Raw genomic sequence first — 17,145 nt, 5'->3', positions numbered from 1 at the left:
CTGACTGCGCCTCTGGCCCCTGCCCGGCGGGGCGGCTCGGGTTCCCGGCGCGGGGGCCGGGCGAGCCCCGCGACTTTAAATAGAAGGCGTCAAAAAGTTTCGCCACCGAGCCTCTGGGGCCCGGGTTCAGCGTCTCCTCTTCCCCGCGCTTCGGCCAACCTCCCCCTCCCCCGCCCCCGTTTTGGCAGATCCCTGGCGGGCCTTTTGGGCAACTGGAGATCACCACTTTAAGGGGCGCCGGCTCCGGCTGCACCATGGGTTTCCAAAAAGGAAAGGCACCCAACCCCACCTCTCTTTCCTCCAGAGTGAGCTTGGTAGGTTTTGTTTCCAGCTGAGTTACTTGAAGGACCTTGTATCCCGACCGAACAATAACTATCCTTCCTGAGCAGAGCACTTAATAGTATCGAGCACTCTGCTTAAGGACCTAACTTTCATTATTCTCTCACAGTAGTAGCTTTTACTGCAGTACCCGTCTCCAAGATAAGGAAACTGAGACTCAGAAGAGCTTGGATAGCTTGCTCAAGGTCCCATTGTTAGCAGACAGACCCAATGAGAAACAAAGCTATGCAAAAGTCCAGTCTGAACCATCGTGCAGTATTGACTCCCTTTATATATGCAAGTCAATAGATTATGTATTCTCTTCCTCGGTGGCCCCTGATCGTTCAGGCAGGAAACTTTATCTCCACTAATCTTAAAACTTGAGGAGGCACAGCTTTCCCCACATTAGTAAAAAGCTACGTTTTGAATGAAATTCAGCCCAAATTCCTTGGATAATGTCAAGCAGGTGCTTAAAACCCCTTGATGCCTACCCCATTGCTCAAGGACTAAAGCCCAAGATCCTCAGGAAGATAAATGCGGTCCAACAGCCCACATTTTACCTGTCTGGTCTCTTCTGTAGAAGTCAGGAGCTATCAAGCCACTCCACTGTGCCTTTATTTACTCACTTCCTTCTGCCTGAAAGGTTCTTCCCCTCTTTATTTACCTGGTTACCCATCATTCAAGATCACCATTTTTCTTTGAAATCCCCAGGCCAAACTTAGTACTCCTTTTTCAGGTTCCTACATCATCCTATATTCAAATTGCATTTGTATCTCTTTCCCCCAGTAGATATGGTAAGTTTACTACTCATCTTTGTCCCACCATTCCCATTCCTTACAAGCCCATAAGCTAGCAAAGTAACTAGCATACAGTAGGTACTTAATGAATGCTTCCTGAAGAGAACAGGACCAGTCTTGCTGATGTACAAGAGGCAAAAATATCTTTACAACACAAAGATATTCTTTTCATGAGAATGATTTTATGTCTAGAACAGCAAACATTTATTTTTAATTACAGCAAATTCTATTCACACACTTGTTAAATATGATGAATGTAGGCTGGGTATTATTCACCAGCTACACTAGCTTGTATGCATACATTAGATCTGCAGGCAAAGAATTATAGATAGTTCAGATACAGTACAGAAGCATCAGCTAGTGGGCATAGAAGGGAAAACAGTACAGTCCAGCCTTACAGGCTTCACTAAACCAGGTTTAACATCAACAATATTTATTATCTTAACACTAGTTAGGCTTTTCAATTAGTAATCCCAAATGACAATGCTCACCTAGGACAAAAAGAATTCAATTCAATCATAGCTGTGGGGAATCTGCTAAACACTAATCAAAACTACAGGTAGCCGTTCTATATTCCTTCTATTTAACTCAAAATTTCTTAGGAACACTAATGTCTACATGATTCATTTGCAAAGATCCTAGCTCAAACCAATCCAAAATTTAGAACTGTAGTACAGACCACACATTTTTAACTAACTACTTTCTTGAGTAACAACACATGCAAATACATAGCAATGAACACATCAATGCAAACAGAAAATAAAAGAATTTATTAGTCACCACGATTTAATACATAATTGAGACTGAAAATAACTTAGAAGTCTAAAAAATTCTCTTATTTATTAACAGTCACTTATCTGACATATTTGGCCTGTCACAAGATGCATAATCTTAGGTTTCAGCCTATTGATTCAGAATTGAGTATAAATTTAAATTTAGTTACTTATCTATTTGTTAGAGTAAAACAGCTGAAAAGAAGCAATAGTAAGGGTGGAGTCCTTGAAAGCTGGAAAAACAGTGGCAGTGAAGGAGTCCACACCATGGTAAATTCTGGGGCTTCATTAGGATACATTATAATACCATAGAGGGACAGCACACTTACCTGTCCCTGAGAGCTGCACTGTATGACCTAATAATACTGTGACTAATATTTATAATAATTACCCAGAGTCATCACTAGAATATAAGTTCTACTCAATGCCTTCTGATGAAGAAAAGTTTGACTGTATAATGAATTTTAGGAAATTTTCCAAGAAAAAGCGTTAATATAGAAAGCTCAATTGCAACAAAATTGTTACACATCAATAATCTAAAAAATTCACCTATGTGGAAAGTTTCATTCCTAATAGTGCCAAAGAAATAAGGTCTTGATATGGTTGGTTGGCTTAACCATGAATGAATTTGATTTCAAATTCTCTGAAGTATCTAAATAATCAAGCACAATAATTGAATTCAGTTCAGTTCTAGATAATAACTACAGCCTCAATCTCATCTAAAAGGAAAAGACTTTCACAGAAAAAACACCACCTCAACAACAATTTCCACATATAAACTTTATTTCTTTTGACATCATACAAAATTTTAAACTAAAAGAACAAAATGAAAATACGCTTTTACAAGTCAAAGGAAAGGAAAAGTTTTATCATTTCAATTAGTAGGCAAAAAAAAAAAAAAAAGAAATACATTGGAGGTACAAACTGTACTACAGCAGTTCTAAAAGAAGTTGTACACAATCCTTTTGAAAAAGTTAAAACTTTTCAAGATTACTTTTTATATTTAAATTTACAGGCACTGACCAATTTACAAATATTTACAGAAATAAAAAACCTTAATAAACACTGTAGCTTTTTAAGCAGCCACTACTACTTCTTTCATGTGGAAAAGAAATACTAAAAAAGATATTTTTACAAACATTAAGCTTTCATTTATAATAACTTTGTTATGTCTTATCTAAAACATTCTGTAGTGGCGTCCTGCCTAAAAATTCCAGTTTAGATTACAATCCTATCACTGTACACAGAAAAAAAAAAAAAAAATCTGATACTACAAATAGGATATAATCTTAACTTTGCTCTCTCAGTTTCTGTTGCTTCATGTCACAGGGAAAATAAAAGCAGGAAAATGGGAAGTAAAGCAAAAGTGCACATTGCACTAAGCTGTCATAAAGCACAGGAGACAATCTTTACAAAATGTCTACACTGAACTGATTCTTTAAAACAATTCACTAACTGCTGTAACAGTTAGTGCTCATATTACAACAGTGCAAAATATATTGTTGTTTAAACACAAAATTTAAAGCAGTCTCAAGAGTACATCAAAAGTGTGTGACGTACTAATGAAATGCTAATATAGACCCATCCAAAGCCTCAGTCTATCCCAGCGAGTCAAGTGAAGACTTAAGGCAACTGTCCAGTATTTCATGACTCTGCAGTGATTTCACTGAAATAAAAGATTTCATTTTGCTTCAAGTAACTGAATAACTGACTTGAATCTTCACCTTACTAGAACAGACTTAAGACAACAAACTATCTACTGTAGATTATACTTTCAGCATGTATGAATCAGACCCTTTCCAAAACCCCACAAATCTCTTCCATATTACATGTGGTATAATTAATTGAAGTTATATCAAAAACTTTTTATTTGTTCAGGTAATTTCCCAAAATATATTTTATCTGATCACCTGAAAATTCATGCCATAATATTACTAATCATCAATGTAAACATTTTCAAAAATACATTTTTAAATCAAAGGGTTTTATTAGGAAATGTCATAATAAAATATGTAATCTTTATATAAGTATGTCCTTTTAAAAATAAAACATGAAAACAAGAACAATTAAAAAGAAAACACAATGAAGGTAAACAAATTCATTATGATGTAACTATTGTTCTTTATTTCTTGGAAGAACTTATTAAGAAATAGAGGCCAGTTATCTTTTCAGGATAGCAGCTCTTAAAGGTAGTACACTGTTCAAATCTCTTTTGTTTTTCAATCTGTGCCATGACTGGGAGAGAAAAAAAAAAAAGCAATTCTTAAAACCTAAAATATATGCAGAACAAAAGACAGAAAGGAGAGTTTAAAAGCATATGAATAGTGGTCCTCTCTAGGTGGTAAAATTTTGGATAATTTTTTTTTTCTTTGTGTTTTTATTTCCCAAGTTTATATAACACGGTACAAATATTGTTTTTGTCATCAGAAAAGAAAATGTTATTGAAAAACTCTATGCCTGTGTGGTTTCAATTCATTTTCAAAGAAATGGGCACATAGGTGATACAAAAAGATACAACTGACAACATTAACATTCATTCACAGATTAAATAATTTCATCTAAAATAGCAAAGTAATTAAACCAAAACCTTTGGATCTGAGAAGGTAAGGAAGGACTACTTTATTTGGTTGACTGTTTTGTGTCTTTACTAGCTTTTTCAATGAAAAATAATGTTTGTGAAGGAGAGAATAAATCTATAATAAAGTACTTTATGTAGGCCTCTGGACAAGAATAGTGAATAGAATTTATAAGAAAAAGAAAAGATACTGAAATTCCTGTTCACAAACTAAAAATCTGGCTCACTACTTGATGGCTGCAAATCTTTTGTCACTCCAGCTGTCTTTTGTCTTAGTCTTTTGTCACTCCAGCTGTCAATTGACTAAAAACATTGGTTTTACAGCTAAATAATCCTAAATGAAAACTTACCCACCAATAAAAACAGCAATGTAGCAATGGTATTTGTGAGCTCTCACTTTAATCTGATAGACAAAAATATTCCCTCCTGGATATTCTAAAAGGAAACAAATTCTGCAGGACAAATTTTCTATTCTGGTTGACAAATTGAGAGGGCCTAATTTGAAAGATAGCTTATAATACGTGCATTTCTAATTATCATTAAAATAAAGTCCACTTGTATGTCTAGATAATGAAAAAATATGCCTCTAAAATGATCTTCACAGTTCTCTGATCTTTCTCTTCTATGAAGCTTTTCCTCCTATTTGTCTCATAGCACATATTTCTACCAATGCATTTCTACACTGTATTGTGGAATTCCTTAAAGATAGGACACATCTAACAAAACCATTGGTGAATAAATTCATACTGTGGACATACACACATTCACACATTTTTTAATATTTTTCAAAATATAAAGAAAAAATGGCATTATAATTCTTTGTGACAATAGGGTCTACAAAAAGAAAAAGAATAAATTAGACATCAGCTTCTTTCTAAGGCTACAGTTCCCTCATATTTTAAAGAAGGAAAGGAGTCCATTAGGTTTTATTCACTCATTTTGAGAGTTTAAAAGCTCTCTGTGACAATGCTTATTTCCACAAAAGTGAAAGCCATGTGAATGAAAACAGAGCCAGATCTCTCTGACGGAAAAGTATAACTAAATTCAAGCAATAAATTCCCTGTTGGGCTATACAACAAAGAAACCAGGACTTTTCTGTCCTGTTATATGCACATATTTTCATTTTTAAAGCACATTAGTCCACTAATGTTTCTAGAGTTAATCTGATGCATTATTTACCTTTAAAAATTGATCCTTGATCATGTCAAACTTCTGCTTTTCATGCACCGCTCTGGCTGTATTTGTTCCATCAAAAGGTTCTGCAATGTTAAATGCACATATAAAGAAGAAATTATTAAAATGAGAATTTCAGTTTTTTAATCAGGCTCGACTATACGAAATTGTCAATATGTGACAGTTTTTGACCTACAAAAACATCAATTTCATATGGTTCAGCTTTATATCTTTATTATATTTATGCATAGAAAAATTTAATATAGCTATGAACTGTCTAATAAGGTAGATAGAATTAAAGTGAAAAGATGATTAAAAATGAAAGTCATCAGCTTATATATGTTAAGTCTAAATCATAAAAGTGATAAAAGTGGGTAAGATTTCCGAAGAATTACACAGAGGGTCAAGGACCTACCCTTAGGGGAATAAAAAAAAGTTAAAGAATAAAGTTATCAAAAAGAATAAAGCACTAGGGCCGAGCCCGTGGCGCACTCGGGAGAGTGCAGCACTGGGAGTGTAGCGATGCTCCCGCCGCGGGTTCGGATCCTAAATAGGACTGGGTGGTGCGTGAGCTCACTGGCTGAGCGCGGTGCGGGCGACACCACACCAAGGGTTGCGATCCCCTTACCGGTCATGAAAAAGACAAAAAAAAAAAAGAATAAAGTACTATATCCAAGACAGGTGGTCAATGTCAAATATCACAGGACACATTATTTTAAATTTAATTTTAATTTAAAAGCTGATTAGTCCAGGAGGAGAAAGGTCAATAACCTTTGAAAGTAGAGGATGAATAATGGAGAAAATGAAAGATAGTGCAGGGAATTAAGGTGTGAGTGTATGGTTTACAAAAAGATACAGTGGGAACTGTAACTTGTATGAGAAATTTGGCAGAGAAAGAAGAGAGAAAAACAGAATAGCAGCAGAGAAGACAGGAGGACAACAAAAGAAGAGTTTTCATGTGTGTGTGTCTCCAACGTATCTACCTTCCATGTCTGTACCCCTGTGCTACTCACCCTCCACCCACAAGATAAGAGAGAAGATTCCATATAGAGAGAGAAAAGGGAAGAAACCAGAAGAGGATAAGGAAACTGAAGATAATAGTGAGCTGAGGAGGACAATGGAAGGCATTAGGAGTGAGATGGGATGACTGAAGTAATGCCAGAAGTAGGTAAAAATTACTAGAAATCAAGAATTTTGGCACTGAAAAAGAAGGGGGAAAAACTACTTAGAAAAGCCAGTAGGATCAAGTCAAGAGTACTTTTCAAGGATGAGAAGACCTCTGTATGCCCTAAAGCTGAAAGTGAGGGAATGGAGAGTAAAAGAATGATGTTGGTGAGGGCCGGCCTGGTGGCACACTGGAGAGTGCGCCACTTGGGAGCGCGGCGGTGCTCCCGCCGAGGGTTCGGATCCCATGTGGAGACCGGTTCCCGCTCACTGGCTGAGCGCGGTGAGGGCGCAACACCGAGGGTTGCGATCCCGTTGCCGGTCCCCTCCCCGGTACGGGCGCGACACTGAGGGTTGCAATCCCGTTACTGGTCAGTAAAAAAGACAAAAAGGAAAAAAAAAAAAAAGAATGATGTTGGTGGAAAGAGGAGAGGAAACTGAAGAGAAAGACCTGAAAACAGTGTAAAAGAATAGGAAATCTCATGGCGGGGTTAACTTTAGATTCGTCGTATAATCTAAGCAGACCCATAATTTTAAAAACTCCTTTCGTTTACTTATTTTTTATTGTTTAGAAAGACTATTTTTAAAAGGAGTTTACTGTAACAGTACTGTGATTTTATTTTGTTTTTTTTAATAGAATAAGGGCTAACTGTATCAGATCACATCAAGCACAGCCCTTAACACAGTGTTTAATATTCAAAACAACACAAGTAACTAAAATGATACACACCTTCTGTGTACTCTATTAACAAACTAAACACCAAAGCAGGAAATTTAATTTCATTTTCATAAACTCTTAAAATGTTGTATACCAACATTAATAAAGCAAATGTAGTTTTAGCAAGGCCATAGCCCTTTAGTTTAAGGTATAGCCTAACTTTTTAGTATTGCACAGAGAAATGCTAAGCTTGGGAAAAACAGAAAACTTTCCCAGGACTAAGTCTCTGTTGTAGATTAAAAAATTGTAACGCAGCAAATATCCTTGCTCTAAGGGCAGTCATCCTTGGTGCAGCTAAACTGAATGATGGGAAAGTATGTGAGCTAAAAGCTTCAAGGTTAATGGTTGGATGATGTTCTACATCTTGTCTTCAGCTGTTCCTTTGAGTTTCTTAGGGAACTAAGCATTGCCATGACAATTATCTCATTGTTCTTTTTGTAACCACCAGTGTTCCTCTTCTGTAACTTTCTTGCCTGGACAATAAAAACTGAGAGAAAACCTCATTTGAGGCTATTCCTAGGAATTCTTCTCTCTTGAAAGAATTGATCCTGGGATTAACCCCTTCTGGGCCTCTTACTGCTCTGGAGAAATGGGCTTTGAATAATCCTTTGCATCTCCGTCACCCTGGGAGAGGTGACAATAATCCAAGATTTAAATATCTAAACTTGATGTTTTCTACAAATGTTGATTCTCAATTCTTTATTCTTTCTTACCTCAAGATTTATAAAGGTCTTCAATTTGGCATCTATAAGAATAATTTTGCCTCTTGAAGTCAGTTTCCCACTGACTCAAAGAAAATGTCTCAAAGATATATTCAACTACACATGAGAATTAATTTTAGAAAAGAGAATATCCTCAGAACATTTTATTTTTGAAGTGAAATCAAGTTCTATTCATAAAAATCTAGCTTGCATTAACAGTATTTTAAGAATAAAATAATATAAAAGAACTCATTTTATTGCAATATAAGAATCATCAAATAAAGATTTATTTTCTTTCATCTGTAAGTCATGAAATTAAGTTTTAACAAACCCCAGGTGTGAAGGATGCATAAAGACTGCCTCAAATACTATCAACTAGAAAGATTAAATGTCCAAATCTGTGTTTATTATTTCTCATGATAAGTAATTTTAAATAATTTTTTTAAAATGAAAATTTTAAGCTAAAAGACTTATAAATCACTTCAGAACATAAATGTATTACTTTTTTTTTTTTTTTGTCTTTTGTCTTTTTTCCGTATCCGGCAACGGATTGCAACCCTCAGTGTTGCCCCGTACCAGACCGGGGACCGGCAACGGGATCGCAAGCCTCGGTGCTGCTCCCGCGCCTCGCTCAGCCAGCGAGCGGGAACCGGTCTGCATGTGGGATCCGAACCCTCGGGCGGGAGCGCCGCCGCGCTTCCCAAGCGGCGCACCACCCAGTGCGCCACCGGGCCGGCCCATAAATGTATTACTTTTAATTGAAATAACTCAAGCAATTTTCTCAATACTATGATAATAACCGGATGGTAAATAGAGAGTAGTGGTGGAAAACTACCTTCTACACAGATGTATTTATTTCTCCATTCAATACCATCAGGCCTCGGAATGGCTTTGGCTTCACGAACTGAAATCATTTGACTGTTCCAGCTATAAGAAAAACATTAATCATGTTAACTATTTTCATAATTTCCTTTTTTATTACTTTTAGTATATCAGTAGGAAGGCCTACCCTGACTCTCCTAGAAAACACTAAAACTTGCTCCAACCCTCAGCACCACAATCCCCATTTCCCTCCTCTAATTTTTTCTCCCTAGCACTTATCTTCTAACAATTTGCTTTTTTATTATGCTTATTGTTTACTATGTTACTGTGAAGTGCATGTTTCCCCCAAGTAGAATGAAAACTCCAAGATGCTGTGATATTTGTCTATTTTTTTTTTCCTTGTTCACCTAGTTATTTAATACAAACTAAGTATTCAAGTGAAGTAACACAAAAAAAAAGAAAGTGAGAGTAAGCAAAAAAATACATAAAAGCTACTCTGATTGTTAACACCCCAGTAAGAATTTTTTGTTTGTTAAGGGGGAGGTAATTTTCTCATATTATTTTCTGGTAGCATTAAATAATTTTTGTTTAGCTGCATCTTTATTTGTACAATTTGGGAGAAAATTCTGAAACGTTTCAATAGAAGCAAATAGATGCTGTTTTAGGAAAACAAAAATTATACTCTATGAAAATGTACTGTTATTGCTGGAAATCAGATGCAGCTGTTAATAGTGAAATTTTACTCAAGTAAAACAATTTTATCAGTATGTCTGAAGGTAAATTGTCCGGTCTTTAGTATACACTAACTCTATATTTTGTTTTTCAGATTTTTAAACATTTCTTTACATTTCTAACAGTTATTACAAGTATTTTATTTTTTTCAAAGAACATTCTAAAACATATGACCACTCAACTTGTATACATGAGAAAAATAAATTTGAGGACAAGCTAATCTCTACCATTTCAGCAAGCAGAGAAAGACTGTGATTTGGTCCTTCCAACTCCAGCACTCACCCTACACTTCCTCTACAGTTCCATTAGTATAAACGCTAAAAAAGAAAAGGAGCACTCTGTTCTATTGCTTCAAATGTTTCCAAAATTTTCTTTAAAATAATAATATAAAGGAGAGGGTTAAATAACCACATACCTGAACCAAACAAGATTACAGTATTACGCTTTTCATTACTTTATACCAGTTAAGACAAATTTTGCTAATAAAATAAACTTTTTTCCCTGAGACTATTTGTTTCTAATATCAGCTTACAGGACAAATGAATCTGCAGAATTAAAATGGCAAAAATAATTTTTAAAAGGCATAGATTGATTTCCTTCTTTCAGAAGATTTTAGAGTATTGAAATACTATATCCTGCTGTTAAATTATAAACTTTTATTTCCTTAAATCAAAGGACATTATTCTCACCAACTATGCTTCTATTAAATCCAATCCTGAATTTACATTACATACCATTACTTGTTCTAAACTGAGTCACAGAAACAGTTTTAACATATGTAATATTTATTTTATTGATCATCCCTAACCAGATATTATTTAAGCTTCAACCTACAATCAACCCAAGTAACAGTTATTTTAAACGACTATATCATTCAAAGTCCTTCAAAGAGAAAAAAGAATATTTTGAATCACTACCCTTTAGAAAGATTTAATTTATTGCATTTTCAAAGAACTTTTAAATATATCTAAATTATTAAATATTTCAAATCATTAAAACATGAATATAATTTATATACTTTTTAGTTTTAGAGGTGAACTTAAATATAAAATTTAAATGGTAATTTAAAAATAATTTTCCCCAAATATTTCATTCTCTAAAATACACAGGCCATAAATCAAGCCCTTTGTCATACTAATCTATTCTTGACCATAATTTGCTTGCCATGTGAAAATCTGTTATTGTCACTCAATAATTAAAAGTATAAAATAAGATACAGAGTCTATGGAAGAGAGATGTTTCAGAAAAGAATAACAGGTATGGGGCTTAATTTAATCTACAACAGATTTATAATATATGATAATCTTTTGAATATAAAATTGAAATTACTGATTATATTAGTTAGGTCTTTGCTACTCTTCAGTAATGTTAATAGACTGGTACTCAGCAACTAACTCTCTTCCAGCCATTCTTTTGGTGAACAACAGATAGTATTTTGAGATGGTTGATTAAGCTAGAAATGTAGTGTAACAAAGTCAAAATTATGAATTTGATACTTTATGGCTATATATATATATTAAGACTAGTCAAATTAAGTGAACAAATGTATATAGTTTCATTTGATTATTAAGGCTAGGAAGCAAACAGAAAAAAAACTTTGTTAGGGATTTCAAATGTCTTAAGAAGAGAGAAAATTTTACTCTAGTCCTAGAGTTCTGGTTTGTTTTGACTAGATCTTCATCTTCTATCTGACCCTTTCAATGTTGGTGTCCATCAGGGCCCTGCCTCTTTGAATCTTCTTCTAATGCTAGAGTACCTACCCAAGGCTTCAATAATCTGACATTTCTTTCCCAAATCCTCCAGCTCTGACTTTTCTATCAAGCCTGAAGCTAATACAAGCATACTTCAAAGAGTTTTTGGAAAAATAATTAAAAGATAGTACTAATCTTTCCATGAACTTTGTGAAGACCCCTTGTATTTACAACTAACTATTGGTAACTATTGGCTGTCCTACAGATATCCCCTTGTGCCCACACTTTCAAGACTGAATTTAATATATTCTCTCCATGGTCAATTATTAAAATCACTCCCTTGCATATATTCTCAACTCTCTTACTTCCTCTCGATGCACTGAACTAACTTACTTGGCTGAAACGCAACCCTGATGAAATCTATGCCAATTCTTTCCCACACAACTGAACGTAGGGAGAGATGCAACCATGCCGACTGATCGCACTTTAAATTCATGATAACTTAATTCAAAAGGACCTTTAATGCTACTACCCACTAATCATAATATGTTTCCATAGTTAATCCACCCTTTTACTATAGTACATGACAATTCATACCTTCGCATCACTTCTCAAATTTCCTCCCTCATAATCATTCCCAGCTGATGTCCATGCTTCATTTCACTAAAAAAATTAAAGCAATCCAAAGATAATTCCCACTAGCTCCCACCATATTGATTCACCTGTGTTCATCTGCGTCCATATATTCTGCTTTTTCTCCTTGTCAGTGAACTGTCTGTGTTGCTATTCTACTTGTGCTCTATATTCCAACCCTTCCTGACACATGCAAGTATAATGTTCCAACAATTTACTATGCCTTTCCCTGGTACCATCAATTTTGCCATCAAATGGGTTACCTTTTCAGGGGGACTTTCCCTCACCATGCTAGGTATTAAACTGCAGTACAGGTATTGAAACTGCAACAGCTACATACACCAGAACCTCCTTTTTCACTTTTGCTTTATTTTTTCACACTTACCATCTTCTTACACACTACATATTTTATTTGTATATTGTCTTACATCTCCATTCTACAATGTAAACTCCATGAGGGCAAGGACTTTTGCTTTTTTTGTTAACTGCTATATACCTAATCCATAGAAAATAGCTTGGTACATGGTAGGCATTCAATGAATATTTACTGAGTAAATAAAACATGAGAGGAAAGGATCAGAATAAGAATGGAAACAGAAATTTGGGCCTTCATATTCCTTTTTTAAAAATGTACATATTTATGAATGGAGGTATGTATTTTTAATTCAACACATAGGCTAGGAGTAATGACATGTGATTAGGCATCCAGGGAATAAAAGGGATTATAAAACAGGTGTCTTTTAAGGTTCCTAGAATCTACAGTATTCTGAGTCTGTAAGATATTTAGAATTTGAATGTTTCTTTTGCTTTGCTAAAATAAAAAATGATTATATTCTGATTGTACTTTCTCTAATCCCTGAGCCACCTAATCCTTTCCCCCCATTTGTAAGTTCCCTATTCCCAGGTACAACTCTGGAATCCTGGCTTCGTTTTAAGAGTTTTCAACAGCAAGATGTTTGTGAAGTAGGCAAGAAAAATCAGAAATTTTTAAATGGCCATATAAAACTTCTGCAACGTTTATACCATATACTCAAGCACCCCTTAACAGGTACTTAATTCTTTGTCTTTCAAGTAAAGAAATTTTTTTAATTGAATAGCTCAAAACTCAGAAGAAATCCTTACAAACATTTTTAACAGCTGCCAAAATTCTTTTACATACACCTAGTTCATTATTATGACTATACTCTTGGCTGTGCTCCCTAGAGTCAAATTGCTGAAAATATCTCATATGAAACAACAATGCACTTGACAAATGTACTATATCATGAAGTTTCAAAACCTCTTTCCAAGCATCAGCATCCTAGCCAATATCATTTGGCCCAGCAAGCTAGTTCCCATTAATATTAAACTAACGCACAAAGCTATACTTCTATCATCTTTAGTTCAGCAAAGCAGCTTATTTTCAAGATATTTGTATCCAGATGCTCTGATACTAAACTATACATGGTAGAGATACATCTTCTGTGAATTCTTTTCCTCCTCTACAATATTACCCAATGCCTAACTTTATACTATACAACACAATAGACAATGCCAAAACAGTCTAACAATAAGAATGTAGTTTTGGAGTCAGACCTGAATCTGAATCCCAATTCTCCCACTATCTAGCTGTATTCCTGTGGGCAAATTTCACATACACAAATTCCCTGAGTGTGACAGGGATTATTGTGAGGACTAAATAAAACATACAGGAGTCACTCAGTATACTACAGGACACCAGGTAAACACTCACTATACATTAGCTATTATTATTTTGACATCTGAAAAATTAACTCCAGAATAACCATTAAACTTTCACAATCTCTTTACATTACATGTCTCATATAGTCTTAAATTTTACTCATCTTTATACAAGGATACTTCAAAAAGTTGGTGAGAAAATAGAATTAAAAGATAATATGATCTTGGACCGAGCCTGTGGCGCACTCGGGAGAGTGCCGTGCTGGGAGCCCGCCGTGCTGGGAGCCCGCCGTGCTGGGAGCCCAGCAGCGCTCCCGCCCGCGGGTTCGGATCCTATATAGGGATGACCGGTGCCGCTCACAGCGCTCACTAGCTGAGCGCGGTGTGGCCGGTCTCAAAAAGGACAAAAAAAAAGATAATATGATCTTTCAACAAACTTTTTGAAGTACCGTCATACATATAAAGGCTCCTCCCTTTTTATCTTTGTTGCCTGGACTTACACTTTTTAATCTGGATTATTATTTTTTTTTTGTCTTTTTTTTTTTCGTGTCCAGCAACGGATCGCAACCCTCAGTGTCGCGCCCGTACCGGACCGGGCCCGGCACGGGATCGCAACCCTCGGTGTTGCTCCCGTACCTCGCTCAGCCAGTGAGCAGGAACCGGTCTGTATGTGGGATCCCAACCCTCAGCGGGAGCGCCGCCGCGCTTCCCAAGCAGCGCACTGTAGCAGTGCACCACCGGGCCGGCCCAAATCTGGATTATTTTTTAATTTTTAATTTTTAATCTGGATTATTATAACTGCACTCTTACTTAACTACTTTCCTCCAGAGCTTTTCTCACTCCTTTTCTTAACTTAATTCAGTAATTTTTAAGTAATCTTTGAATCATGTCCATGATCTTACTTCCTGCTTCAAAATTATAACAAGTACTTTTCAAATACCCATTATCTGGCACTGGGGTAGGTACTAGGGACACAACTGCAAATATAACAGGCACAAGCAGTCTAGTATAAGCTTTACTTTGAATAATTTGATTAACATTTTTTTGTTCATGTCTTATGTTTCAAATCATCTCATATGAGTAAGGTTTCTTTAGTTACCTGCATCATAGCAGAAAAGACATACCAAAATTGCAGTAAAGTATACTTAAGTATGAATTTTGCAGTCAAAATTATCTGAAATACTACCCTTGCTAGCTAGCTATGTGATCTTGGGGCAAGTTGCTTCATTACTCTATATACCTCAATGTTAAAATAGGCATAATATAATACCACCTCATACGGTTATTATGTAAACTGAATGAGATTACATATATAATCTACTTAGAACAATTTTCCCACCTCAAAATAGCAATTTACTACTATTACTATTATTATTCCTCTCTCCAAAGTCTTCAAAGTGTTCTATAGTCACTGTACCCTCTTCTAACTTTGAACAATTCCTAAAGTCCCCTCTCTTCCTCCTTCAAGCTTTTCCAGGTTGATCAGAAGAGCAGCAAACAACTCCTTACAAGCCCATTCTATCTGGACTTAACTACCACAGAAACTTTCAGTTCTGTATAGCCTGATTACACATTTTATTTGTTTCATGTTTACACATCATCCTCAAAAAAAAAAAAAGGAAAAGACATATTCCTTGATTTGTATATCATACTAACACAACTATTCATTCAGGTATCAAGTGTTGAATAGATTTTTTCAGAGTTGGTCTTAGCTATGTTTTTTATTATAAGTTTAAAGTTCCTAGAAAATAGATATCCAAAACTACACAGCACCTACATATTACCAACACATAGGGCCTACATAGGCCCTACTATGGAATGAGGGAGCTAAACATAAAATGGGATCACTATTGAAATCAACTAAAAATGGGCTTATTAAAATATACTTTTTTTTTTTAACTAGGAAGATAAAATCTATTTAGTTTTTAGTAAATAATTCTTAGATATTAAATTTTATAAACTACACATTTCTAGACAAGCTTACAACATTGCAATCAACAAATATAACTTTCTGACCAAATCTGTAGCATTCACTTATACATAAACACATTCACTTAAACACAATTTAAAGTTTTACTTACTCAAATTCTGTAGCATAATACTTAAGAAAGCCCAGTAAGAGGTCCCCAAGATTTGATTCATTCTTTGAGAGGTAAGGAGGAACATTACATGGAGCTTGATGTACAAGGTGCAGCTGTACAGCAGGACTAAAAGATTCCTGTCAAAAAGAAAAAGGGAAACATGTAAAGCCATTTTAAATACATACTAAAAAACTTCATAAATCCTGACCTAGGCTCTCTGAAGAAAATAACATTTTTCTTTGTATTGACAATTAGGAAACTTGAAGATTTTCTTCCATTAAAGGTTTCACCAGTACTTGGAATAGGCCAGAATGTACCTGTAAAACTAAGATATTCTAATCCTTGGCTTGAGTACATCACTCAGTTAACCAAATAGATCCCTATGGTAGCAAAAGATTTTCTAACTCATTAATAAAACCTTATCATACATACCAAGATTCCTCTTAATAACACAGATTTTTTCATAAATGCATTTCATTCTTCTTAATTATTTCTACAAGGACCAGTTGCACCTTATGTATGAAGAATATACCAAGCACAATGTAAGAGCTTTGTCTAACTGCCCCTTAAAACTTCTCTCAAAGGCCATAAAAGTAACTTCAGTATATAATTAATACTTATACTAATTTTAAGATTTTTAAATTTTGTTTTATTTTGCTTTTGTATTTTGTATCTTACAGGGAAGAGAAGATAGATGTTCAACATGAATTGAATTTGAAAAGACAAAGAAGGCAGGGAAGAGAAGAAAGATATGAAACATACCAACGAGCAATATTCAGCAAACTTTTACCACGGTGTTTATAAAGGTAAATATCATTTGCTTGCAATCCAGACCAAAACAAGACACTTGTTAGAAAGAATACTAATGGGTACTTATTTTTTTTGCTTATGGTATGACATTTATTTTCATATCTGGTCTTTCCTCTATTAGCAGCAAGTTCTAGCTCTAAAATATACTAAATGAACTATAAGCATTCTCAAGTAATATATACTCATAATTTAGAAAATAATATATCTAAGGTAATTTGCACAGTGCCATCAAGAATGGTTTTCTATATTTCCCCATTGCCATGAAAGAAGTAGATTTTTTTTTAAAAAGCAACTGGTTAAGGCAGCAGAATGACAACTACAGTTAAGGTTCCCCGCTATCTAATAAATCACCCTGTGTTTATAGATACCAATTCAATTAATAACATCTAAATAACTTCAAGTTAAAAAATAAAGGCTCCCTAAATAACTAAGTGGTAGCACAAAGAAATAGGATATTGCATCATTTAATGCTAGTCC

The 17,145-nt window shown here is 35.0% G+C and overlaps 1 protein-coding gene across 4 annotated transcripts in view; it reads right to left on the bottom strand.

The window, feature by feature from the left end:
• Positions 1-2,648: 2,648 nt before the first annotated feature.
• The window catches only part of PAPD4 (PAP associated domain containing 4), a 59,134-nt gene continuing 44,637 nt past the window's right edge, over positions 2,649-17,145 (bottom strand). For 3 of the 4 annotated variants that reach the window (XM_008574149.1, XM_008574148.1, XM_008574150.1), the window contains 4 exons: positions 15,859-15,995; positions 9,055-9,146; positions 5,643-5,722; positions 3,859-4,123 (listed from right to left, as the gene is read on the bottom strand). In XM_008574149.1, coding sequence (XP_008572371.1) covers positions 4,049-4,123; positions 5,643-5,722; positions 9,055-9,146; positions 15,859-15,995 — 384 coding nt within the window. In that variant the 3' untranslated portion in view covers positions 3,859-4,048. Of the gene's footprint in view, positions 4,124-5,642; positions 5,723-9,054; positions 9,147-15,858; positions 15,996-17,145 lie in introns of all 4 variants that reach the window. The other variant, XM_008574151.1, reaches the window with a different exon arrangement.

Source organism: Galeopterus variegatus, unplaced genomic scaffold (assembly GCF_000696425.1).
Source record: "Galeopterus variegatus unplaced genomic scaffold, G_variegatus-3.0.2 Scaffold1000, whole genome shotgun sequence".
NCBI lineage: Eukaryota > Metazoa > Chordata > Mammalia > Dermoptera > Cynocephalidae > Galeopterus > Galeopterus variegatus.
This window is presented reverse-complemented; position numbering and strand designations above follow the sequence as displayed.